General features: G+C 35.4%; 2 protein-coding genes and 1 pseudogene across 2 annotated transcripts; all 3 read right to left on the reverse strand.

Annotated features, from left to right (window-relative positions):
• Positions 1 to 52: 52 nt before the first annotated feature.
• LOC126758572 (uncharacterized oxidoreductase TM_0325-like) lies at positions 53 to 1,370 on the reverse strand (annotated as a pseudogene).
• Positions 1,371 to 1,459: 89 nt separating this feature from the next.
• On the reverse strand, positions 1,460 to 2,505 carry LOC126758564 (3-oxoacyl-[acyl-carrier-protein] reductase FabG-like). The gene is made up of 2 exons (XM_050472889.1): positions 2,392 to 2,505; positions 1,460 to 2,330 (listed from the first exon to the last, which is right to left on the reverse strand). Exon 2 carries the CDS (start codon positions 2,317 to 2,319, stop codon positions 1,552 to 1,554), a length of 768 nt encoding a protein of 255 aa, XP_050328846.1. The 5' UTR covers positions 2,320 to 2,330; positions 2,392 to 2,505; the 3' UTR covers positions 1,460 to 1,551.
• Positions 2,506 to 5,831: 3,326 nt separating this feature from the next.
• LOC126758553 (cytochrome P450 4g15) lies at positions 5,832 to 27,154 on the reverse strand. Its single transcript, XM_050472868.1, is given in 6 exon segments — positions 5,832 to 6,243; positions 6,317 to 6,985; positions 6,988 to 7,263; positions 17,103 to 17,285; positions 22,844 to 23,041; positions 26,159 to 27,154. Coding segments are annotated over 6 exon segments (1,707 nt in total). The 5' UTR covers positions 26,361 to 27,154; the 3' UTR covers positions 5,832 to 6,064.
• Between the last annotated feature and the right edge of the window lie 612 nt (positions 27,155 to 27,766).

Raw genomic sequence — 27,766 nt, forward strand, 5'->3', positions numbered from 1 at the left:
TTTAGTTTCCTATTGCACCTACTATCTACTAGAGAGAATATACTTGAGTGTCTTTCGATAGTTTAAGACTCAAATGTATTTATATTTTATTACTGAAATTTGTTAAGCCTTAGAAGATACGTATATACGTATTATCTATATACACATTATCTTTAGTATATGACTTAAGAAACGCACTTAAACCCCCTTTGTATACTTATTTATCAAATATACCGTTAACGTGGACAAAGCGCATGTTTGCCTCCATCGACAGGTAAAGTTGCACCCGTTATAAAGCTTGAACTGTCACTAGCTAAGAAAACGATAGCGTCCGCCACTTCTTTGTTGTACCCACACGTCCTAGCGCATGACTCTCCTTGCATTTTTCCAAATAGTTTGCGTATTCCTCCATCGTCATACCGTTACGAATTTGAATTTCTGTTGCGATGACTCCGGGATTGACAGCGTTGACACGCACATTCATCGGTGCCAAATCCAAAGCGATACATCTGGTGAATTGATCAAGTCCTGCTTTGGAGGTACAATAGCTAGACACATCGGCAAACGAGCGCAATCCTGCGACACTGGACACATTCACAATATTTCCTTGGGTTTTCACAAGATGTGGGGCGGCATATTTAGTCAAAAGGAACACCGAACGTAAATTCGTATTCAATATTCTATCAAATTGATCTACGTCAATATTCAGTATGTTGCCTACGTCAAAAATGCCAGCATTATTGACTAAAACATCCAATTGTCCGAATTTCTGTATTGTTGAATTTATAATATATTCCGCCTTCGTGGTTACATCAGCAGTGATAAGCAATTGATCGGACTCCTTATTGGCTAATTTGCAGGCATCTGCAGTAGAGCGTAACTTTGCTTCATTGCGTCCGACGAGAACGACTTTGGCACCTAGTTTGGCAAAAGCCTCCGCTGTTGTAGCACCAATTCCTGTACTAGCACCGGTCACAATCACAACTTTGCCAACAAAACTCATTTTGATCAATTCAAGCCAACAGCGAAAACTAAACTGAGTTAATGGCTTGACCGGTAAGGTTATAAATAGACCATATTTTTTAATAAACAATTGTGTTAGAAGCGATAATAATATCTAACAAGATAAAAACGTCAACTCCAATATTACCCTTCACAAATAAAAAAATATTCCATACAAATTTTGAGTTTGTATGGCAAAAATATGTTATAGTGGTCAGATATCGGCGGTTCCGATATTGGTGTTTATAAATACAGACGAACGGACAGACAGACGGACATAGCAAGGTGACTCGTTAAGCTGACCATTTATATATATGTATATACATATGTATATTTACTTAATAGAGTCTCAACATTTCCTTCTTGGTGTTACAAACTTTGTACACACTGTTCAGGGTATAAAAACTTAATTTGCATTTTTATATGAAACGAAATCTATAAATTTTTTGATAAGATATTGGTTAAGAATTATACACACTTATGTGTTTAAGTTGATTATATATTAATTTAAAAATAAACAATCGTTTAATGCACATTCTCGGAAATATAGTGAATTTGTTGGTACCAATTTTAACGCGGGCACATAGCATGTCTACCACCATCTATGGGCAATATAGCGCCAGTAATAAAGCTAGCAGCATCACTGGCTAAGAAAGCAATAGATTCGGCTACTTCGATTGGTTTACCTACACGCCCTAATGCATGTGTTTCCTTGGCATGTTCCAAATGCTTGGCATAGGCTTCCTCCGACATGCCACCGCGACGATGTATGTCCGTAACAATCAAACCGGGATTTACGGAATTTACACGCACATTTTTCGATGCCAAATCCAGTGCTATACACTTCGTAAACTGATCTAGACCGGCTTTGGAAACACAATAGCTGGAGCCGTTCGGAAATGCACGTGTGCCCGCCAAGCTTGAAACATTCACAATGTTACCTTGGCTTTGCACCAAATGAGGTGCTGCCAATTTAGTTAATATAAATACAGCACGTAGATTTGTATTTAGTATTTGATCGAATTGCTCTACATCGATGTCTAGTATGTTGCCGCCGGCTAAAATGCCAGCATTATTCACTAATATATCTAATTTGCCAAATTTCGCTATAGTTTCATTGATAATACGCTCAGCATCAATTGTTATATCCGCTTTGATTGTTAATAATTCAGCCTTCTCGTTTGCTGCTTTGCATGCTGATTCAGTTGCTTTCAGATTGGATTCATTACGTCCGACGAGCACTACTTTAGCATTCAGTTTTGCAAAGAGTTCTGCAGTGGCGGCGCCAATGCCCGAACTTGCGCCAGTGACAATGACTACTTTACCGGCAAAATCCATGCTGAACTTATCTGAAAAAATTATAATTACATAAATATCATAGATAATTTGGATGATATATCAACCACTTACCTCTTACTTGATTCCTTTCTAAAAATCACAAAAAACACAAGTCACTATCAATATTATTACAGCACACACTCAGTTTACTTCTTTTGGAGATTGATAAGTAGTGCATAGCGCTACCAGATAGTTATTTTATAGACTATGTTTGGATTTTTTTAAGAAAACAGTTGTATTATACATTTTATAAATGTACATATATCATGTACATATGACCCATACTTTGTATGTACGTATGTATATACATAAATAATTTAATTTTTAATATATATTTGGAGAAAAATAAACAAAATATATAATTGGCTGTTATTTGGTGAAAATTTAGAAGCAGAAGAAATTTAAAACTATGAAAGACTGAGATGATGGTGGAAGAAATGTTAATAGAATAGATGGCAAAAGTTTTTCCAGATGCAGTCGCTTCTCACATCCATTGTATATGTGTTAGTATATACCAAGGTATACTTATAAAATTTGTTGTGCAAAATTACATATAAGAATAGATCAGTGCCAAAGGAAAATAGAACTCAAGCTTCACCTACTGCCAATCCAATTATAAAGGAATAATAAAAAGAATAAGTTGCTAGATAATATACATACTTATGTATGTATATGACAAAAAATTGTTTAAATATGTAATTAGACATTTGGAAGTTAGAACTACAAACATATATTGAGTGACCATGTCCTTATCCCATCAGCTTCATCTGTTACAGTCATTGTAAATTTAATGCGAGCAGCCTTAAGTAGTAGGTATGTTTGTATTTGTATGAAATATACGTTTATAAAATTTGGGAAAAAACTTACCTTACTGGAAGCATCAATAATAAAGCTTAATAACATACATATCTTTCATCCGTTGCATATTAGGTTATAAGATTGCCTACAGGTTCGGGTTTCCGTTCTCCGCCAGGTACAGAATTGCTTTAGTGCAAGCAAATACATATATTCATATTCAAAGCTCACTAATTTACACATTTTCACATAGTACACTAATTTACATATTACCACACAGACACCATTTAAAATAACTTCACTTATAACGAGAGAATTATAATTATTTGAAATTCCAATTTGAACTGTGCTAACCTTCCACTTTTAATTCTAGCAAATTCTTTTATGCACCTTTTTAAACAGTATTTCGAAATATCCTTGAATTGACATTTATAACCTTGCCACATATTTTTTACTAGTACTAAAATATATTAAAAGTACATTAAATTGCAACAAAAATTATAGTAAAAATAAAACTTGCTTTCAGAAAAATTGAGCAAATATAACACTTTATTGTAATATACTGTAAATTATGCGTAAAAAACTAAATTGTTGTAGTAAAATGGAATATTGCGGAAACGTTTTTCTATTAATAAGGCATCACCACTGACTTGGTAATCCTATAATTTTCTATTCGTTAATTTACATTTCTCTTACATCCTTTTTTGCCGCTTATATTTGACAGTTGCTTTTAGTTTCCCGCTTCCGGTTGGCTTCAGTAGTTTTCGGTTCCGTAAGAGTGTTCTTCATTGGTGTAAATGTTAGCGTTTTTAATTAAAATGTAACAAAAAGTTTTAAAAAGTATAAAAATTCAAAAGTGGCTCTTAGATTTGTGCTTCCTAAGTAGTTTTCCTATATTTGTGATGGTAGTTTAGTTAGGGAAAGAAAATGTGCAAATTTAGTATACTAACGCGTACTCGAAATGTTCAGTTAATGCTTTAAATGTGAAGCTCTTACTTACAAGGCGTTAAAATTAGTGAATTTCGAAAGCAAACTCTTGCGTTATCAAGGTATGCTCTACTATATATTCTAACATTTCAACAACCTGAGTTTTTTATTATTTCTTTGCAGGTAAAATTTACATTTAACGTGTACAAGTTCATATGAGGCTATCATTTTTCTTATTACACAATTTTATGATAATTTCATTACAACACCACTCTTAACCATATATCGGTATTTAAAAAAACCGGTAAATATTTAAATAATAATATATTAATAATTAACAACACTGCAACTACTGACGACGATCGATTCATATTATTCTTCATTTGCGTTTACTTAAGTGGGTTGGCCTCATTAATGTAGTGACAGAAAACGATTCTCAAATAACTTTTAGGAATAATACCGAGTTGTTGTTGTAGCGAGTTGACACTCACTGACCGCATAAAAATTCCGGGACCGTTCCGGTTATGTAGACCCGACTGTAATACTAAGTCGACAGCCGCAGTTTAATGAAAATCCGCATACGTTACGGTTATGTAGATCTAACTGTCGTTGGAAAAAGTCAATATCAAAAAGGTTTCAATAATTTCCGGTATGTTATTTCCTGTCCAAAAACGTATACCAATTCAGTTCAACTGTCTGGTTTGTGTTAAATAAATATTATAAATTAATTTTGAAGAAGATTTCTATAGAAACGATAACATTTTAAGTTCATTCCATTGACTAGACTGTGCTGGATGTGATTTAAGACTATAATCATTTCAATACAATTGATAGCACTCTGAGACATGCATGTAATGAGTGCCGTGACGATACTAATCACCTCCTCCAATGCCCTTTGAAGCCAACTGACTGAAATCCATTTTCTCTTTAGTACGAACCCGGCGACACTCGTTTCCTGGGCCTTAAGTTAAGTAACTTCAATGACAGGTAACATTTTACTTTCCACCAAGCAGGGTCTAGATACTCGTTAAGCAACAACAACAACAACATGAATGGAAATGTCTAATTTTTGTCGCAGTTTAAAAATACTTGAAATAACCAAAGCGTCTATGTCAGTATCAAAATTAAAATTCTTTTAGTTAGGTTTTACTGCAAGTCGTGGAAACGTTTATGATATAGTTCGGAGGTGGTTGGCTAAGGTCTCCTGTAAATAGATGTTCATTACAAAGATTTTTCATTCAAATAATACTTTTCTATATTGGTTGCCGCACCCTAATAAGAACCTTAGGCTAACCAAAATCGGTTTTACATTCCAATTTAATTTCGTTAATTCCTCGCGTCACATGCGTTATATTTGTGCAACTGGGATCGTCAACACATCCGTGTGTGATTTCTAGTTTATGCCTCCTTCATATTTTGCTTTCATTCTTAATTATGTCAGCTACAGCTAAATCCTGCATTCTTTTCATTGGCTTATAATTTGAAATTTTAACACATTTTGGACTCCAATTCGTACAATTGTCATTTTGTTTACCATCTCACATTCTTTCCGAGAAGGTCTGTTCGTTTTTTAACATAAACAGCTGATGCTCTTGACATTTCAGATGTTGCCAGATAATTTTTAAGTTGATGTAAAGTTGCTTAAAATTTTGTGATTAATTTTAGGTGTTGCCATATACAATTTTTAAGTGAAATTAAAATTTTAAAAATGTGACGTTAATTTTTAATGGAGCCACATTATTGTTGCAATTCTTCCAACATTAGGATATTAAAATTAATATTTTAGGCAATTAAAGTGATATTTGGTAATTTATTGACACAAACATTTATTACTTGGGTTAAAACAGTATGCCATATTTCAAAGGACGTGTATCTCTTCCTGTCTAAATAAATGCGATTTTATTTATTTTCACAAAAAAGAACATTTAACCTCAAGTATGTGAAAAATATATGTATATATATTTGAATGTATTGTAAATCCAAAACCTAGTAGAATTATAAAATTATTAGACGGTTGAGTCTTTTATATTGACTTCGGTTTGGGCTGTCTCGGCTGCAAGCGTACACGAAAGCCCTCTTCACGTTTCAATATGATATCGGCTTGTAGTTTAAAGTCGGCCTCAGTCAAATCCGAATAGACGCGATAGTTTCGCAGAATGGTCGATAGGAGTATTTTCAGCTTAAGCATGGCGTATTTACGGCCTACAAAAAAAAAAAAAAACAAAGTAATGTGCATGTAAAAATAAACTGTAAAATATGGATAATTTTCACCTACCAACACAACTCCGCGGTCCCGCTGAGAACGGCACAAAGGCATAGTAATGTCTATTGGCTTGACGTTCGGGCAAAAAGTTATCGGGATTAAATATATTTGGATTCTCATAGACCTTTGGATTGCGATGCAATTTGACTGTAGCCACTGTAACGGTGGCACCACGTGGTATAACATATGGTCCGGATGCCAGTTTTAAGTCTTCCCGTAGTTCACGTGCTATCAACGGCACCGGCGGATACATGCGTAACGTCTCCATAAGACAACGTTCCATATATTTCATTTCTAAGGTGTCCTGAAATGTGGCCGGCCTATCTGAGTCACCGAATATTTCGTCCAACTCGGCAATTACGCGATCCTGTATACCCTGATGTATGCCCATCAACGAAAGAAAGAAAGATGAACCTGCTGCGGTGGTATCGTGTCCCTCAAACATAATCGTATCGACCTGTTCTTTGATCTCGGTATCGTTGAGTAAAGCACCATTTTGTGCGCTCTCCAACAACAGATCGAGGAAGGCCAAACGTTTTTTCTCGCCCACATCATTCTCTTCGACATCCAGATCATCTTTTAAACCCTCCGCTTGACCGAACGACAGACCTTCTACGGATGTTTCTTTTGTGTTTTTAGGTCTTCTTCTTTTGTTGCTGCTTTTGGTGTGGGTGGTGGTGTAATTTTCTTAGCTGTTGCTTCTTGTTGGGCCAGCGAACCGCGTGTACCGTTAGCAAATGCGGCCTTCTTGTGTTTGATTACTTTCGTCGTGAGTCCGTGTATGATATTCAGCAATTTGCCTTGCTCGTGATAATATCTGGAGAGTGTGAAGATGAATTCATTTCGTAGCAGAATACTGCGAGAGCGCAAATGTAGTATATCGCACATTTTCATAACGGCCAAAGCATACTCATAGCCGGATTTGTCCTGGGTTTTCTTCGAAACACCCATGGCCGTCTCTGCAATTGGTTTTTAGAAGAATAAAATAGTTAGACAAGTTAATTATGAGTAAAAAGATTAGTTTAAAATCACAAAATTTCACATCATGACAGAGTTTGAGGTTTTTAGAATTAGTCTTACTCTATCTTAGATTATTTAGATTATGTCCAAGGACGATCTCTATCTCTGTTGAATATACGTAGTGAAGTCGGTGGAGTTTTGTTAGGGTTAAATGCAACAGAGCTTCTGCAAAAAATTCTCTACAACGATTTTTAAAACCTGAATATGTGATTGAACTGAGGCTCTTATTTCATGACTTTATTTAATTGGCAAGGTTATAGGTTTCAGAGCATATCCTGCAGTCGATATTCTTCCAAGAAAAAGTCAATCAAGCTTGAAGATTTTAGGTATTTTCTCAAGTTAGTAAAAAACCAAATTTACTTAAAAAGCAAAATTTTGCAGCATGGGAGAGTTTGAGACGTTTACTTAGTATGATCTTTCTCCATTGAATATAGGTTTTAAAGCCGGTAGAGTTTTGTTACGTTTAAGCTTCTTCAAAAGCTTTTGAAACCCGAATATTTGGTTGAAATTCTTCTTCTTTAATGTCATAGACACCGCTTACATGATTATAGCCGAGTTAACAACAGCGTGCCAGTTGTTTCTTCTTTTCGCTACGTGGCGCCAATTGGATATTCCAAGCAAAGCCAGGTCCTTCTCCACTTGGTCCTTCCAACGGAGTGGAGGTCTTCCTCTTCCTCTGCTTCCCCCGGCGGGTACTGCGCCGAATACTTTCAGAGCTGAAGTGTTTTCATCCATTCGGACGACATGACCTAGCCAGCGTAGCCGCTGTCTCTTAATTCGCTGAACTATGGTCATGTCGTCGTATAACTCGCACAGCTGGGCACTGCGCAAAAGACCATAAATCTTCCTCAGAACCTTTCTCTCCAAAACTCGTAACGTCGACTCATCAGATGTTGCCATCGTCCAAGCCTCTGCACCATATAGCAGGACGGGAATAATGGATGACTTATAGAGTTTGGTTTTTGTTTGTCAAGAGAGGTCTTAACTTCTCACTTGACTACTCAGTCGGAAGTGCCACCTGTTGGCAAGAGTTATTTTTCGTTGGATTTCGAGGCTGATGTTGTTGTTGGTATTAATGCTGGTTCCAACATAAACGAAATTATCTACGGCTTCGAAGTTATGACAGTCAACAGTTGGGGGTCGAGTCGCGAGTGCCACGACTGTTTGTTTGATGACAGCAGATATTTCGTCTTTCTTTCGTTCACTACCAGACCCGTTTACTTCGCTTTCTTATCTAGTCCGGAAAAAGCAGATGATATCAATATCATCGGCGTACGCCAGTAGCTTTACACTATTATAAAATATTGTACTTCTCGATTCAAGTTCGACTTATTTTCTTTAGCAGTAGATTGAAGAAGTCGTACGCTTGTCTGAAACCTCGTTTGGTATCGAACGGCTTGGAGAGGTTCTTCCCGATCTTGGCGGAACTTTTAGTGTTGCTCAACGTCAGTTTACACAGCCGTATTAGTTTTGCGGGGATACGTTCAGATGTAGCGTCATAAAGGCAGCTCCTTTTCGTGCTGTCAAAAGCAGCTTTGAAGTCAACGAAGAGGTGGTGTGTGTCGATCCTCTCTCCTCCCCTTCTCTCTTTCATTGCATACAACTTCCGGGTAATAACTATTAGGTAACACATAAGATCACGTCTGTCTCAAAGAATGAGCATGGACGCTCTCTGACCTCAAGTGAAATAATTACCGTTTAATTGATTCGCGTCACATGCGGTGCATGCACACTGCTTGCACCGTTATATTTATGTAAACAACTCATAATTCGCCGCAACAGCCCTCAGCAAAAGCTTGTAGCAGTGAAAAGGTCCAACAACAAAGCTGGTCGCAATCAGTTTAAATTTTTAATTACAACAAATACGACATACAGACAGACTCGTTGAACATGGAAAATTTTGCCAAAAAGTTGCAATTTTTGCAAATAATAACATATCTACATGATTTTGTATGCGTGTGTGTGTGTGTGTGTGTGCACGAAACCGGTCATCAAACTATCTGCATCGTCGATTATCCAATTCAATTGAAGAAAAGCCCGAAGAAAGTGCTGGCAAAAGGAAAACAAACGGCCGCAACTCCCCAACTTACATAACAGCAGCGCGGTATGATCGCGCTTTGCGGGTTCGGCGGCGAGCAGCGGAAAAAGCTCTACGCTTTGCATGCTTCGATTACTCCAGCGACCATCAGGTGTTCGTCGTCGCTCAACGCCCAAATGGCAAGCAAAGCAAATAGTAATGGGAAATAATGCTGGGTGACGCCAAGCTACGCCATGCCATGCGCTGCCGCGGAAAGTTAAACCGTTGTCTTAGCAAAGCATGCGCTGGCCAGTTGGCGGTTTGCCGGAGCGCCAAGTTGTTCAATCGTCGGTTGCAGCGACCTACTGACGCACTCATGCTCGTAACAACCGGTCAGCTGTGCAGCGAAACACAATGCCGAAGAAAATTCGCAATTTTTTTGCACTCAAAGTGCAAGTTGAACGAAGGCACCACTAAGTGTCGGTGTGTGTGTGTGTGTTTGAAAAGAGTGTGTCGGTGTGTGTGTGTGTGTTTGTGAATATGTGAAATAGAAAAGTGGGTAAATAAAACGATGTATTACATGCTTTTTTGTAATCAATGTTGGCGTGTGAATTTCATATTATTTTGATTTACTTAAAATGAGCGAATTTCCTCGTTGCTACCTTTTTCTGCATTACTGTGTGTTATAAAGGTGTTCGAACAAAATTTATTAAATAATTACTAATTTGCATTTTTATATTACTCCATTGGAGAGAAGAACTCCTGTGTTCGAACTTATAAATTAGCAAAACGCTTAGTAGCCATTACAAATTTTCACAGGCATTTAATTTCCTATCCGCCAGTTCGGTGGGATCTTTGAAGGTATTGGCTCCCAAGTGTTTAAGTTTTGATCTGCCAAACACGGAACAGTCAAGATGGAAGTGTTGAGTTGTTTTCACCTCGTTTTCTTCCATACAGCTACTGCAGATGGCGTCTGGTAAGATTCCCAGCTGGATGCCAATAAAACAATCGCCCGTTAAAACCCTCCAACTAGGGAGAAGCTAGCATTACTGAGGGCAATAGATCACTAGATCTCTTGCGAACGATTTACTGATAGCGGTTATAGAGTACCTTTCCTTGTCAGCTCCTCAGCTTTACAATTGGCTGGGATTCCACTGGGGGCTCTTACTCACACCAGTCTTATCACAAAGATCTTCAATGCTATTGATAACGACATTAGGCACTCCTTGACCAGCCCTGAACGCACTGTTAATGACTTCAAGGTAAGTATCCGCACCCTGCTATCTGATTGGATGGTTACCTCTGTGAAGGAAGCTGCACTTCGAAGCAGTAAATCTTCTGCTGCCTTAATGGCTGCAACCTCGGCTTGGAAAACACTGCAATAGTCAAGAAGCAACCTCGGCTTGGAAAACACTGCAATAGTCAGGTAGTCTGAGGCTGGAGTTGATAGACAGCTCCTGACAGTAAACCACTCCACCAACTTAACCCCAAGCTTTGACCCATCCGTAAAGAAGCTCACTGCCCCTCTCCTCCAACGGCATCTTCTCACGCTTAAGTGGGCAGAGAAAGTGCCGCCAGAGTTCGGTTTGGCGACTCCAAGATCCAAGTGATCATGTATGAAAAAAAAGGAGGATGAGGATGATGTGAGGATTTCCGAGTTTTCAGACACGTGTTCTTTTAGATTTCGAGTTTTCAGACAAATCCTCGTGTGGCGGAAGAAATGTCGTTATATACATATACATATATTTTTTATAATTATAAAATAAATCGGTTACACAATTTTAAGATATCCTTCAAATTTTCGAAATTTAGGAAGATTTAAAATTTCTGAAATCTTGTCCCTTTTTAAAAAACGAGCTTTAAATTGAGAGCTTCCGGAGTCTTTTTTTTCGACGAGAATTTTTCAAGCTTAAAAAAACAAGCGATGCAGTTGGGTCTGGATTAAGTTGAAGCAGAACCGACGAAAAGTGAAATCTGCAACTTGCATCGTCGCATGCAGAGGCGACTGGTGAAGAATTGTCGACGCGGCCACGACTGACACCCGCTTATAGTGGCAATATGAAGATAAAGTCCAAACAACTTCTGCTAGTTACAGTTCAAAAGTGTAAAAATCAGTCACTACTATGCCTACTTCCAAAGTAATAATGCAATATTAATAGTTTGAAGCTTGTGAAAAACTTAAAGCTTCTGAAAACTTTAATGCTGAAAGCATGTGAAAGCTTAACCTTATGTGAGAATTAATCCTTTTTAAAGGCTAATAGATTTGGCATACTGTTCAGGTATTAAGTAGTCAATTGACATTCAGTACTATTAAAAGATCCGTCAAAATCGGGAAGGACCTCTCCGAGCCGTTCGATACCAAACGAGGTTTCAGACAAGGCGATTCACTATTGAGCGACTTTTTCAATCTACTCCTGGAAAAAATAGTTCGAGCGACTTTTTCAATCTACTCCTGAAAAAAATAGTTCGAGCTGCAGATCTGAATAGAGAAGGTACAATCTTTTAGAAGAGAGCACAGCTGCTGGCGTACTTTGATGATATTGATATTATTGCTCTCAACAACCGCGCCGTTAGTTTTGCTATCTCTAGACTGGATAAGGAAGCGAAACAAATGAGTCTGGTAGTAAACCAGGGTAAGACAAAATATCTCCATAACTTCGAAGTCGTAGATAATTTCGTCTAACTCCACGAATTGTACGAATTTTCGAGGAAGGTTCTGCGGAAAATTTATGGTCCTTTGCGCATTGGAAAACAGAGGAAGACCTCCACTCCGTTGGAAAGATCAGTTGGAAGAAGGACCTGGCTTCACCTGAAATCTCCAATTGCCGCCAAACAGGGAAAAGGAAGAACGACTGGCGCGCTGTTGTTAACTCGGCTATAAGCGGTTTCTACTCCGAAGCAATTAAATCAAATAAAATATGTGCTCTCGGTCCATTTCATAAGCTTCATGAAATTAATAACTTTTTATTGGAAAGAAGTGTTTGAAAAATGTTTTCGCAAAAACAGACTCCGAAGCACTGTAAGAAAGAAGAATATCAATATATAATTGCTCATTCGCTAAGAAAAAAACGACAAAAAATAGTATGAAAAAAGTCATTAAGAAAATGTAATGTGCGCGCACAAATAACTCCACTGTGCGTGAGAGAGTAGGAGAGTAAGAGGGAGGGAGTGCATTACATAACAATACATGGTTTTGCGCGGCGTTTGTGCTAATATGGCTTTTTTCCTGCCAGCGGCAGCACGCATGCAACATGCAGACGCCCATAAGATACGCTTTCATGCCAAATGCAGCCTGCATACCAACCAGTTTTGGTTTCTTTCCTATAACCAATTTTTCTTTGTGCTATTTTCTCTTTTCATTCGTCTACGGCGCTGCCAGCGTTAGGCGACACAACGCCAAAGCCATCAGCGTACAATGTACTATATCTACATTGAAGCTTGCAATTCAAGCAACATTGCTAGCTACTGGTATGTATGTATGTCATAATTTGTGCCCGTAGCCATGTTTGAGTGGCATATGATCGGCTCTTGACTGCTGTCAATCAAATTCGTCACTGCTGACTGCCGCTGTTCCCGCGAAAAATCAGACGTTATCTTTTCTAAGGATGACTTCCAAGGCTACACTTATATATTGGCCGCACAGATGACTGATAACTGCTGCGCTACGCGTGCGGGATAAATTCCTTTGGATTAGGAGAGTTTTCTCCTTTGAATTTACATACATATGTGCAAAATTTCTATTAACAATGAAGGGCTAACTACATCGCTTGCATTTTGATGAGAACCTAAGGTGTGTCATAAACGTGGTGTTAGGTGTTTCTATTAGCAATCAAGGGCTAAGTACAACTCCTGCATTCTGATGAGGATTTGCGGTGTGTCAGACACGTAGTGCTAGATATTTAAAGGCGCGTTGAAATGAAAATGTGAACTGATAAGGTGAGGTTAGTAGAGGCCATTCAACTTGTCGCAATTGTCAATAGGGAATCCGCACGTGTCGGAACTGTGCTATGGAGACAATGTAAACCACATAGAGTTCATTGCATTTAGTTCTGGACAAAGTACAAAAAGTTTACGTAAGCGCGAATCGGTACTAAAATAGATTATATGGCGGCCTTCACTAGAGGGATGCAATACTCAAATGTTCCATGTGTTGAATTTGATAAATTTCCGAGAAGATGTGGAACGTCTGACTTTTAAGAACTTAAGATTCGACTCCACGAGGTCGAATTTCGACACCTCTTTCGTTGAAATCTTTTCAAATTCTTCCTGTCTAACTTTCAACGCAGCGCTTACATTTTTATTATTTTTTACCGTCCCATTGGCCTTATTCCTTTTTTTTATCTTCTCTTCTTTCTTAAGATAATTGATTATTGCTATACTTTAGTCTATAGATTATACATCGTGTGGTCCGAAACTTTTTTGGCGGCCTTAGCTGTGGTCACATGATCTGCTGGCAACAATATATGCATTCCAAAAGGTGCCGACTCTCGATGAAAATTATTTTGAAACAATTCAAGGGACCGATTATACAGAGTTTTAGTACAAGCTTTCACTTTTATGCAGTAACTAGTTTTTAAAACCTCGAAAGTCGAATTTGCGTAGCATAATGTGTAGGACAGTTAGTAAAGTATTTTATTGCGATATTTTATCTGCGACTAAATAATAAAGATATCTCTGTTTGACCCTTGGTACTCAATATAGCAAAACTTTCACAAACCGTACCCCGAAAATAGCTCAGATTTCATGTTAAAAAAGATGTTAACTCAATAGTTCGATTTAAGCATGGAACACATGGTTTACTATATGTGACCTGGTCTACGAAAAGGGAGCTAACGTGCGAAAACTAGTTTTCTGGGAAAAGCTGTTAAAACTAATCGTCAGTTTCTCGTTATCTCATTAATTGTTCTCCTTTTTTTAAGACCAGGTCACATATACTTCTTGAAGTCTGTCCTTAAACTGTTTGAAGAATTTTTGGGTCCAAAAACAAGTATACGACACTTTAATTCGTTTCGTTTTTATTTTCACAGTACATTCTTAATGAAAAATTTCGGAATCCCGAAAATTCGGGATCGTTTTTTCGGAATCCCGAAATTTTTCGTTAAGAATGTTCACGAAAATTCGGAATCGTTTTTTCGGAATCTCGGAAATTCTCGCTAAGAATGTTTCCGAAAATTAGGAATCAATTCGGGATTGTTTTTTCCGAATCTCGAAATTTTTCGTTAAGAATGTTTCCGAAAATTCGGAATATTTTTTTCGAAATTCCGAAATTTTGGTTCCCGAAACTTCGGAATTCGGAATAAATCTTTCGGAATCTCGAAATTTCTTGTTAAGAATGTTTCCGAAAATTCGGGATCAATTCGGAATTCGGAATAGTTTTTTCGGAATCTCGAAATTTCTCGTTAAGAATATTTCCGAAATTTTGGAATTTTTCATCAAGAATGTTCTGTGAAAATAAAAACGAATCAATCCCGAATTTCCAACCAGGTTAATTGTTTCCATTTTCTCTCTTATAATATTAAAATCCGCATACATAATTTATTTATCTACTCTCTTCCACAAAGTTCAGTCCAAATATGTCAGTAGGTGGGGAAAAACTACTTGAACTCACGTCAGCGCCAAATAACCGCCTCCAGCTAATTTCGTGCTGCATGTGCCGGCGTCAGCGTTTTGCATTGGCATTTTGACAATTTTCGCTTGTGCGAAGGCAAATGCGCCAATGTACGCTTACGAGCGCAATTTCCAACTGCTTTTAACCTGCGTACGCTCGTAAATTTTGTCATCCATTGAATAATTGCAATGTCATTAACATATTTTTTTAATTGCACTTTTTGCATTTGGACGTTTGTAATAGCTTTTATATAAGGCAATAATGGACGATTGAATGATTCAATAATAGTGGGCGCATTGGTTAAGACCGCAGGCGTAATAGTGAGGTTAGGTTAGCAAAAAAAATTGGAAAACTTTGGATAAGTGTGTTGTTGTTGTGTTAAACCCAATACGAAACGGTGTATTTTGTGGTTAGAAGATAGTAATGGGAACTCATTTTATTGTTAGTGTGATGCACGGGTTCCTACTGGTTTCGGGTTCATTTTTGGGAGGAAGGTTAAACTATAGTATTCTATTCAGTAGGTCGAATAAGAAACCGCTCATAAGGAAAATTTATCAGAAACTAACATTTTGTACGATAACTAACCTATCCATAACCGATTCATAACATATCCATAACATATTCATAACCTGTTCATAACCGATTCATAACCTCAAAGAAAAAAATTTAAAAATTCCATACTCAAAGGTTTTAGAGCCGATCCCTCACAAGGGTACTTCGAAAAAAATCTTTGAAACATGACTAAAATCGTATAATGTTCCTTTGAATAAATTTTGAAATGGTCGGTTCTGGTACTACGGTAGTCCAATTGACAAGGCTTTTGAACCTTGCCAATTTGGCGATTTTGAGATCAGTGAAGAGATAGAGTTGTCTCTTGATACAAACTTTTCATGTAGTATGAATCTGTTCCATATTTTTCCGATGCAAGCAAATTCCTTATAAATGTATACCGAAACGAATCATCCTTGAAGTTAGAAAGTAATATACGACAGTATTAGAAAAATCATCTACTGTTAGTGATTAACTAAAAAGCCCTGTGAAAAATAATACTTTCCTCTGAAGCCGGTCGGCTGAGCTAAGTTTGACTTCTCGAAAAATTACCTCTCAATTAAAGCCTTAATGCAATACCTTCGAGTGTTTTCAAAAATAGACACCTCAATTTGCTTGCGTTCTTCGTCACAATGCCGGGGGTACATAATGCATTTGTCGAAGAGAAATTTCCATCAAAATAAGTTAACTAAGTGTACCGACAGCTCATTCATGTGACTGCAATTTTATGAATTAATAAATCGGATTTGAAAGGCTTTTCTTTACACTGAGCTATTTTTAACCCGACCTGGCCACTTGTGAATGAATCCAGGCATTTAATAATGCGCTAAATATATTTGAATGTGAATAGAAACCTATTGAAGACGGTTGAACTATTAGACAGTCTGGCAAGCCAGTGAAAACGCTGTGAAAGCTCGTGTAAAAAGTGTGGGAACATATTTTGATTGATAGATATGTATTAGAATGCTGTAAGATGGGGAGGCGGGAAATATTACAGAATTGGTTGAGCTAATTGTTGAGTAGACCGATAAGTGAATAGACTGCTGTATGCCTGAGATATTTACTATAATCCTTTGCTTAGAGCTTGTAAGATAGTAGTAAACCAAGACCAGTGGAAAGGAAGCATTACTCTTCTGCGAGGTCTGAGAAAATAAGTTGATTTTTTACCTCCAAAATAAAAGGACTTGAAAAGACAAAATGAAAAGATTAAGCTGGCTTGGATCAGATGGGCTTTCGAACTCTATCTTCAAGATTTCATCAAAGCCAGATTCATAACAGATCTCAGGTTGATCGAAGTTGAGTTACTTCAATAATTTTAACATAAAATGCACCCAATTTCAAAGCTCTGATGCAAGAACCGAACGCTGGGTTTCTACTTCTTAAACTTTTAGTAACTGCCTGGAATTTGAGCAAGACTTCGGATCTTGTTCCGCGCTTACTCTATTATTATTTCTGTGTTGTCTTTTCCAAAATATGGTACCCATTGTTACTGAAAAATCAATGAGCCTACTGAAAACTAGTTTGGAACTACTCAGCACCTAGTTAGCTCGCGTAAAGACACCTTGTAATAACTTCACGCTTGTATTTATTGTCGACATACTCACCAAGTAAGATCTCCACTGTCGCCTCGCTCATGTAATCATGACAATCAAATGTTTTTCCACCCTCGGCACGCAATTTACGCACCACGAGCTGCGAGTTCTCGTTAAATAGATCAATGAAGCTCTTCAGCACATTCAAATGAAATGTGGGAGCGATCAGCTTGCGATGAGCGCGCCATTTCGCACCTGTTATGTGAAGAGTAAACGAAATATTATTAAAATAGTTTAAATATTTTAACATTTACTTATGATTTGTTTACATACATAGTTTTTATTCGATTTCAAAAATATTTTTCAAAACTGAAAGGAGTCTAGTCTAAAGTTACAGAGCTTTAGCTTGCTTCAGTTAGACTATGGTTACGACTCTCCCTTTTGTATATAAAGGGTGATCCATTTCGATGTTAACTACTTTTTAAAAGAAAAAACACAGAACTTTCAATTTAATGGGGAATGTTGAGTATTGTTCGAAAGAACATTCATTGGCATTTATTTTTTGAACATTATCTCTTTGAAATGTTGGCTGCTGCCACGTCTCAGATAGTCCATCCGTTGAGTCGTATTTTCGATTACTCGTTCGAGCATTTCTATCGGTGACTGACACGAGTCATGTTTTGCTCCGAGGCTTGAATCGAAGTGGGATTGTCCGCCTAGACTTTGGACTTTACATGTCCTCACAGAAAAATTCTAACGGTGGAAATTTTTTGATCACCGAAGTGTTCTCTCAATAAATCCATTTATTGATACGATGTGTGGGAAGTGGCGCCGTCTTGTTGATACCAAATGTTGCCAAGATCACGAGCTTCAATTTAAGTCATCAACTAGTCGGTTATCATGGCGCGATAACGGTCGCCATTGACGGTTATGTTCTCACTGGCATCATTTTAGAAGAAATATGGATCGATGATTCCAGCGGCTCACAAACTACACCAAACCCTTGTTTTTTCTAAATGAAAGGCAGCTCTTGAATCTCTTCAGGTTGCTCTTCGTTCAAAAGTGACAATTTCGCTTGTGTACATACCCATTGAGCCAGAAATAGGCCTCACCGCTGAACAAAATTTAGCTCGAAAACGTCGAATCTTCCTGGAACTTTTCAAAAACCCATTGAGCGAAGCTATGTTACTTGGGAAGGTCGAGCGGCAAACAATCAGGTATATTTTTATGAGAATTACCTCTTCATCAAGTTTTTTGAAGCGTATAAGAAGTCACATTGATATTAAAGAAGAACTGCGGTTAGTACTATATTTTTCAACCATATTTTACAAATTTCCAATTTTCAGCGAAAAAGATTACTGGTCCAGTAGTTTGGACACAATATGTATCTTTTTGAGCTTCGAAGTTTCTTGAGGCAATATTGAAAATATCTATCTTCTAATAGTTTTAAGTCGTTACCATAGACTCGATTTCTATAATCAAGGTTTTCGCAGTACAAGAAACTTTTGCTAGAGTTTCGAAGAGTTATCACAAAATATTCTTGGTCTAAGGTCAGTTTTGTTAAATGTTAGGTTACACTGGTTACACGCCATACATAGACCTACAGACCCTATGTACTGTGAAGCTCCTAGATATCTAAGCAGAGGTTCAAATACACAGAGGAGGTGATGCAGCGACTCTCTTATGCCCACTTCCATGTACTTTCTACATGTGACATCGTTAATTTTGCCCATAAGGCTTGTATGTGATTTGAGTATGCTATGTGACCTGTGACTAATCCAACAACGGTTCTGCAGTCTTTTCGAGACCGCTCCCTTGCATCTGATCTTGGCGATCCTGCTTGCTGTTAAGGTATTCCATCTAACTCTGATCAATCTTTCAGCCCTTTCGGAAATTTCATTGCGTATCGTTTTTAGAGACTTACGTATTTCCTGAACTGGTTCGATAGTCAAACGGATGGCACTTTTGGCAACTTCAAAAGCTATCTTGTTTCTCAGAACGCCCTTGTGGCCCGGAATTCAATTTAGGTGCCCTGCTTCTAAAGAAAAGTGAATTGAAAAACTCCACCAGAACATCTTTAGAGATGTGAAGTCTTGAAAAACTGTCATTGGTTCTCTTAGTAAACCCAGTTGAACCGCATGTGATGAATGAAATACAATTGTAGGCCTGAGATGATGTTCAAGCTAATACTATGTGTACAAATCTTTACTGAATTCGAGAATGACTTCTGTTGCTCGAAGTTTCACGAGCATATATTTTACGTAGCGGACAGAAGATCGATAAGGTTGGCTCTAATTGAAGGCTGGGAATCCTAGATAACTTTATTAGTCAGATGCGGTCAACAGAGAGAGAGATATAGAGAGGGAGAGAGAGAGCTTTCGAAAGTTTTTGTTATATTGAGGTGAAAATATAGGGTTGGTCAGCATCCTAGAATTTTTGAGCGAATTTTGAAAAGCGAACCGAGACTTTTAAAGTCAACGTAGTCCAGTTCTTAGTTTACAGTTGGAGAGTCATTGAAACAGAGACCACTCGGTACCCCGCTTTCATGACAAGTCGTTAACCGAACTTATTGATACACCCTTCGCTCTTACATACCGACACATATGTACGTCAGTTGAGATCTCGTTGATAAATTTTGTTTATTCATGAAAAATGTGCGCATGTGTGTGTGTAACTCATCGCATATGCAACACAAATGTACGTATGTATATGCTTATTAGAATAAATAGTCGCTGCTGATACACACACACCCATACATATACATATATAGAGAAGTGTATAATTCATAAAAACGCGGGCAACCCACGCATATTTCAGTATTTAGTGATGGTCATTGCAGCGTTTTTCAACAAATCTCTCCAAACTGCCTGCCTATGCCAGTGTGTGTGTGTTTGTATACATGTATTTATGTATGTATGTGTGTGAGTCGCACAAAATTACGATTTACGTACAAATTATAAGCACGTTTACATACATACTAATGCAAATTTACCGTTATTCTTGAGCGTGTGATGGCATTTTTATGAATAGACGCAAACACACACACACACACACACATCCAAATACATGTATAGTTGTCTATGTGTTTGAGTCTGTGTTTAGCATTTGCACACACTACTTTCCCCATTTCCTCATGTGGCGAAGCGCTGCGCTTTTAATTTGTTGCCGCTTCGGCTTATTTATTAGGTTATTATGTTGTCAAATGGCCGACGACGCCGCCGACGCAACGTCACACACATTCGCCGAGTATTCATAATTTGACTTTTAATTTGTTTATTTTGCTGCAAAACCATAACGAGCGTAAAGAAAGCATTAAAATTTTGTTAGAAAAAAAATCGCAAAAAAAAAAATTTTGTAATAAAAATTAAAAATTTGCCGGAATATTTTGGCACACAAAATAATTGTTTAAGTGATTTACGCGGCGCCGAAAACGCGTAAATCTATTTAGAGAAAATTTAAAGAAATTCGTGTTGAGGTGAACCACCTGCGTGTAGAGGATAGATCTGCCATATGAAAAGTGAGATTGCTTACGCATGAGCGCTTGCAGCGTGTGCGAAAATGCATTTTGGAAATAAGCAAAAAAAAAATTAAAATTTTTTTAAATAATTTTAAAAAAGTTTGAAATATGAGAAAAAGCAAATATTAAAAAAACGGTTTTTCTAATTTTATATTGACTGAATTTTTCATAAAACAATCTGAAATACTTATTTAAAAAGTTTTTAAAATTAAATATTTTGAAATACTAAAAAATTCTTAAAATTTCTTAAAAAAGTTAAAAAAATATATAAAAAAAATTAATAATAGGTGAAACTGATTTGATTTTTTTTGAATAATTCTAAAAAAGATAATACAAAAAAATATTTATTTAAAAGAAATGTCAAGTTTTATATAAATTTTATATTGAATTTTCTTTATTCTTTATAAAACAATCTATTATACTTATTTTAAATTTTTTTTAAATATTAATTATTTTAAATACTAAAAAATTCTGAAAAATATATATAAAATAGTTGAAATAACTACAAAACAAACAAAAAAACTAATAGTACAGATATTTTAAATAATAAATTAAATTTATTTAAAATTTGTTTAAAAAATTAAAAAAAACATTTTTTAAATGATCAGAAAATACATATTTTCAATTTTTTTTTTTTTTTAATAATTCTAAAAATAATTAAAAAAATAAGGAAAAAAAGTATTTTTAAAAAATGTCATGCTTTGTATAAATTCTATAAATTAAATTATTTTTAAATTTTATTATTAATTGAAATTGATTTGAAATATTTGTAAATAATTCTAAAAAAGATTTTAATGGAAATTTGATTTTAAAATTAATTGTATACCCAAAGGGAAACGTCAGGGACCCTATAAAGTATATACATAAATGATCAGCGTAACGAGCTGAGTCGATTTTGCAATGTCGGTCTGACCTTCCGCCCGTCTGTATACGAACTAATCCCTCAATTTCTTGAGATATCGATTTGAAAGTTTGTATCCGAACTACTATAGCATATAGCTGTCATACAAACTGTACGATCAAAATCTATTGCTTCTATGAAAAGCTTTTTTATTTGACTGTGTATTTCCGCGCAATTTGGCATTGATTATTACCGAAGTCCACAGTGCAATCTTCGAAGAAAGTGCTTAGATCGATCGAGTCATTATAGCATTCCATACAAACTGACCGATTAAAGCTTTTGTAAAAATATTTTGAATCGCGTGATCCAAGTAGAGGTATTTTTCAAATTCACGTTCTGTAAAGAATGTTTTTCGCTCGCTTAGCTCAACTTATGGTCAACATAATCGGCCTACTGAGCTTACTATTCGCAACCCATCACCCATCTTGAGACCCATCATTCATTATTAGATAATATTCGACCAAATATACCACGTCCAGCACGCAGCGAAGAAAATATAGCAGCCGAAGCTGAGAGCGTACACGAAGACCGTGGAGACGAACCGGCGCCGTGCACTGCAACTCGGACTAACGTATGGAACGACTTGGCGCATGTTACGTCGAGGTGTTTAATTGAAAGCGTGTTAAATACAGCTTATGCAAGAACTGAAGCCGCTCGACCTTCCCAAGTTAAACAGCATTAAAAAGCTTTGCTCTATGGGCTTTTGAAAAAGTCCAAAAAGCATTTGGGATGAAGAGCAACTTGACTAGTTTCAAAAGTAGCCGATTCATCTAGAAAAAATCACAGTTTGTTGTGGTTTAAGGGACGGTGGAATCATCGATCCATATTTCTTTAAAAATGATACCGGTAGAACGTAACCGTCAATGGCGACTATTTGATGCCTAAAATTGAAGATAGTGATCGCGGCGACATTTGGTTTCAACAAGACGGCGTCACTTCCCACACACCCCATCAATTAATGGATTTATTGAGAGAACTCTTTGGTGAACAGATAATTTCACGTTTTGGGCCGGTCGATTGGCCACCAAGATATGTGATATCACATTAGACCATTTTTCCTGTGGGCATATATAAATTCTAAAGTCTATGCGGATAATCCCGCTTCGATTCAGGCCTTGTAGCGAGATATCACTCATGTTATTTGTCAGTTACCTGTCGAAATGCTCGAACGAGTCATTGAAAGTTGAACTCAACGGACGGACCATCTGAGACGTAGCCGCGGCCAAAACTTGAAAGAGATAATCTTCAAAAATGTCAAAGAATGTTCTCTCGAATTATAGTAAATATTCCCCATTAAATTTGAAGTTTCAATGTTTAAAAAAGTAGGGAACTTCGAAATGGATCATCTTTTATATTGTCCAAGCATACACACATACATACATTCAATTTCCTTACCTGTGCTAATGAGTAATCCTTCACCGAGCCACGGCTTGAAGAATTTGTATTCGGATGATTTGTCTATGTAAACTTGGCTGCTCAGCAAAATTTCAACGTCACGTGGATCGTAAATGAAAACGACCAGCTGTGGACCGATCCACATTTTGGCGATATTTTCAAATTCGGAGCTTTTGCGAATGACGGTCTTAAAAACCGCTGCAGGCCAGATATAAAATGAAAAAAGGAAAGGAGAGAGAATGAAATTATTATGAGACCATAAAAATGTCACACTCAAAAAGATTTATAACTGTAATGTGTTTTAAATTATATTTTGCAAATTTATAATGGGAAAACAAAAGTGTTTAGATTTTTAAATGCTCTGAGAATTAAAACAAAATTTGTATACATTTTTAAGAAAAACACTTTTCTAAGAAAATAAACGAAAAATATCTGAGGAAAAGAGAAAAAGTTAAAAATTAAAATTTAGAAAAGTTTTATTTTATAAGTATGTACATTATTTAGATACTTTTGTGTACTTGTAATCGGTATTTCATTATCAGGAAATTATTGACTAATATTTCGTCAATTAGTAATGGTATCCTAACTAATCAAACATATTATGAAATAAATTTAGTTTAAGTAATCCAAATGTACTTATCATTGTCATCAAATATTTACGTAATTCAAAAAAAGGGTATTTTAAAAACGTGTGAAAAGTACTGCATTGATTGGTATTTGTAATTGAAGAGCACTAAGATACAAGTAACATAATATAATTTATACTTTTTTCTTTAATAATAAAAAATATCAAGTTTTTGTAGAACTTCATTGGAATCTTAAGTAATCTAAGATTATTACCATGATTAATTGTCATGAATAGGCAATTAAAGCATATTTGAACTTTGTCAATTATAAAATTTGTTTAACTACAAAGTTTTTCATTACCAAATAAAATGCTACAAATTAAATAGAAAAGCAGCTACAAAGAAATACTCATCTCATTACCATAAAGCATTACAAAATAATCAAAATATTTACGAGTAATAATTTATATTTCTTTTAAACTAATGACTACTGATTAATTGTGGCTTATAAAATTAGTGTTAAAGTGTAAACACCACTAAATATGTACAAAGGCAATACTTGGTAATCATCAATAATTCTTGAGAATGGAAAGTAATTTTTCGATAATTTTTGTATTCTTAAGGCATAAAAAGTTAATTAGGAAGCAATTAAAGTTTTTTTATAATTACGTCTCATGCCTCATGTATTTTCTATTTTTTTATAAGTATACCTACATAAAGAATAAAGTAATTATAATTGCAAATTATAACCACGTAAAATACTATTCAAAAATTGCTTAGATGATAAATAAGTGATTCGTAAAGTAAAAGTAATCGTATTGAGTAATTAATAAGTAATACATTACAACATATGTAATTAAGATGTATCCGTATTTTCAGTAATTATACAGAAGTTATTAGTAATTATACATGTAATTATATAAGGGATAGGAATACCTATACTGAATTCATTATGTTTAGGGGTGTTTTTAGTGTGGATCATAAAGTAATTAATATGTAATCCTATCTATCTATATATACCACTATTTTGGTGACATGTCTTTTAATAAATATTTGCGCTAATATTGTAATCCAGTATTTATAGCTAATAATTAAACATGAAAATATGCGTTGATTACCAATATAAAAGATTTTTGAAAAAGTATTTTATTACAATATTATCTTAATTCAGCTGCGTTTGCATGTAATTATACAATAAACTATGTAATGATTAACAATATAACCAATTTTTCAAATACCTCTATAAAATATGTATAAGCGGATAAAAAAGTAATTGAAATAGAGTAAAAATGTCAATGCTTCTTCTCTGTGTACTTATATCATTATAATATTTAAGATACGATTTGATGGTGATTATAATTAATAAGTATTTAATTGTAATATTATTGTAATCAAGATGTATTGGCTAGTAATTAACAAAAAAATATGTAATGATTAGTAATATAATGTATTTTTGAAATAGTTACAAGATAAATAAATGGATCATATAGTAATTGAAATGTAATCATAATCAAATACATTTTATTTTCTTGTATATTTACATATATAACATTCTCCGCTGAATGTAATTAATGATTATTTCATTGCAATTTTATTGTAATCAAGATGTATTTACTACTCAATATATAAGAAATAGAGTAGTGATTGCAAATGTAATAATAAATATAAGGTATTCATAAAATAATTGTTGGGTTTTTAAGTATCATAAATTAATTAAAATTTAAATTTAAACAATAGAGCCACATTGTCATTTCAATTTCTCTTTATACTTTGATCAAATTGTAATTAATAAGTATTTAGTTGCAATGTTATTATAATTAAACTTTATTAGCACTTTTGATAAATAAAAGGTTTTAGTCAGTAATTACAATGTAATGGTAATTATTAATTTAAAAATAATTTTATCTTAATTATTAGCTATATAAAATAAGGTATTTTTCAATTATTTAGTTACAAAATTATAGTAATCCAGCATTAATTACTAGTAATTTATAAAAAATTGAATGATTAGAAAAATAATTATTTTTGTAATACTTTTGGAATAAATAAGGTTTACAAAAAGTAATTAAAATGTAATCGTATTCAGTGGCGCCAAAATTTCTATTTAATTTCTATTTATACCTAAATAAAATTTTCAGGTGATTGTAATTAGTAAGTATTTAGTTACAAAATTATTGTAATCTAATAAATTTACTAGTAATTATACATTAAAATTAATGGTTTGTAAAATAATGCATTTTTAAAAGAATTTTGGGATAGTAATTAAAACTAATTATAATGTAATTGTAAATATAGAATCGAAATTTTTGGATAAATAGGTAATTAAAATGTAATGGTAATCAATGGAGGCAAAATTTAAATTTAATTTCTTTATACACCCAAATTAAATTTTAAGGTGATTGTAATTTGTAAGTATTTAGTTAGAAAATTTTTGTAATCCAGCATTATTTACTGGTAATTATACAAACAATTTAATGATTAGCAAAATAATGCATATTTAAAATACTTTTGAGACAAAAAAGGTTTTCATAAAGTAATTATAATGTAATTGTAAATACAGAATCGAAGTTTTGGTATATATAAGCTTGTCAAAAAGTAATTATAATGTAATTGTAAATACAGACTCGAAATTTAGGCATAAAAGAGCTTGCCAAAAAGTAATTAAAATATAATGGTAATCAACGCCTGTAAATTTCTGTTTAATACAAACAAGTTCATTAAGAATATGCTTCTTTAAGTACAAACTTACATGATGCCGGTCCGAATACGTCCAACAAGTGTCCAATAATGGGCAATCCCTTAGGCCCCGGCAAACGATCGGCCAACTTGTAGAGATGACGTCGCGATAGACGCCAGTAAGTTAGCCATAGCAGAAAAGTGGGCAGCAGCAGAAAATAGAAAACGCTGCTGGGCGAAATGAGGACGTGATCCTTCAAAACTTCCAGTGACATATTGACGTACACTTTACTTTAGCGCGGTAAACTTAATTTAATTACTATTTTTTAAAGACTGTAGACTTATTTAAATTTTTTACGATATTTTTATTGTATTTTCACTTAATACGCTTTTAATTTCGTATTTGTTTGTGTGTGTGTGCGTGTATTTTTACACTTTCCGCATACGCTTTTCGTTCAAATCTTCGCAGACAACGATTAATTAAGTCCTTTGGCCATTAAATAGTGCACAATTAATTAGTACACATACATAGACATTTGCACACGATAGATAATATTGTATAATATTGCATAAATTGTATGTAGAATCGGTTCGGGCACCAGCATTTGTATTAATATATTTTACTGTATGTATGTATGTATGTATATAGGTACATATGCCACTTAATTAGCGCTTTCCACCCTCTTCATGCCATATACACAACCAAATATATGTGTATGTGTGTGTATGTATGCACACTTAGTAGTTCACTATGCTTGCTTTCAGCATTCACAAACACTATTTCTCTACTATTTAGTTAATCCACAAGGCAGGCACTTCCTCTTCAGCTGCTACTATTATGGTTGCTATTGTTGTTTACTGCCATTCAATAATAACGATTGTCTCCAAATGCCCGTTCGCGTTCAACTGGTGGCGTCCGTCCGCCTGTGGTGCGCTTTTATAGCTTTCACACTGAGCTCTGAGCTAAGCCTGAGCTGAGGTGAACTGAGCTGAGCTTCAGCAAGCGCACAAATCCTCAAATGTACAACAACAGCCCAGGGGAGATAGAAACTGTAACCGCGATTTATATGCCACAAGCCGTTGTCCACTACTGAGCCGGTGCTCGGTCAAGCTGTGATTGCGCTTGGGTCGTGGCGGCGTTGATTGGCAGAGCTTTGCGCCACAAGCGCGCACAATTTGGGTGAAATGAGCTGTGAGCTGTGTGCCTAGCTCACCGCCATGCTGCCATTGTTGTTGTGCGACGCCATTGAGCGGCTGTGCCACTTCTGTATTATGATAAGAGTACAGTTATTTGAAAATTCGGATTAGAGTGTTGGATTTATTGTGCATTTCTCGTGCAACTCATTTCGGTCGGAAAATGAGCGGCGCTGAGTGAAAGTGAGGCTGCAATTTTGGCGCTCAAATGATCTCTCCACAAAAGGTGGCGGTGGCGCGTAAAAAGAGTCTGTTGTTGAAAGTAAAAGTGGAATTGCTTTCATTGACTAGGCGCTTAGTTAAGCTTTTCGTGGTTATGTTCAAACTAATTTGCAAAGTTTGTAATAAATATTAATTTATGGAATATTAATATAATTACATACAGTAAATTAAAATTTTGATATTTTAATGCAGTTTTTTTTATCATAAAGTCCATTTGCATTATTTTTAATTGATATGAAAATTTATCAGGGAAAGAGTTTATTAT

Source organism: Bactrocera neohumeralis, chromosome 5 (assembly GCF_024586455.1).
Source record: "Bactrocera neohumeralis isolate Rockhampton chromosome 5, APGP_CSIRO_Bneo_wtdbg2-racon-allhic-juicebox.fasta_v2, whole genome shotgun sequence".
In the NCBI taxonomy this organism is placed as follows: domain Eukaryota; kingdom Metazoa; phylum Arthropoda; class Insecta; order Diptera; family Tephritidae; genus Bactrocera; species Bactrocera neohumeralis.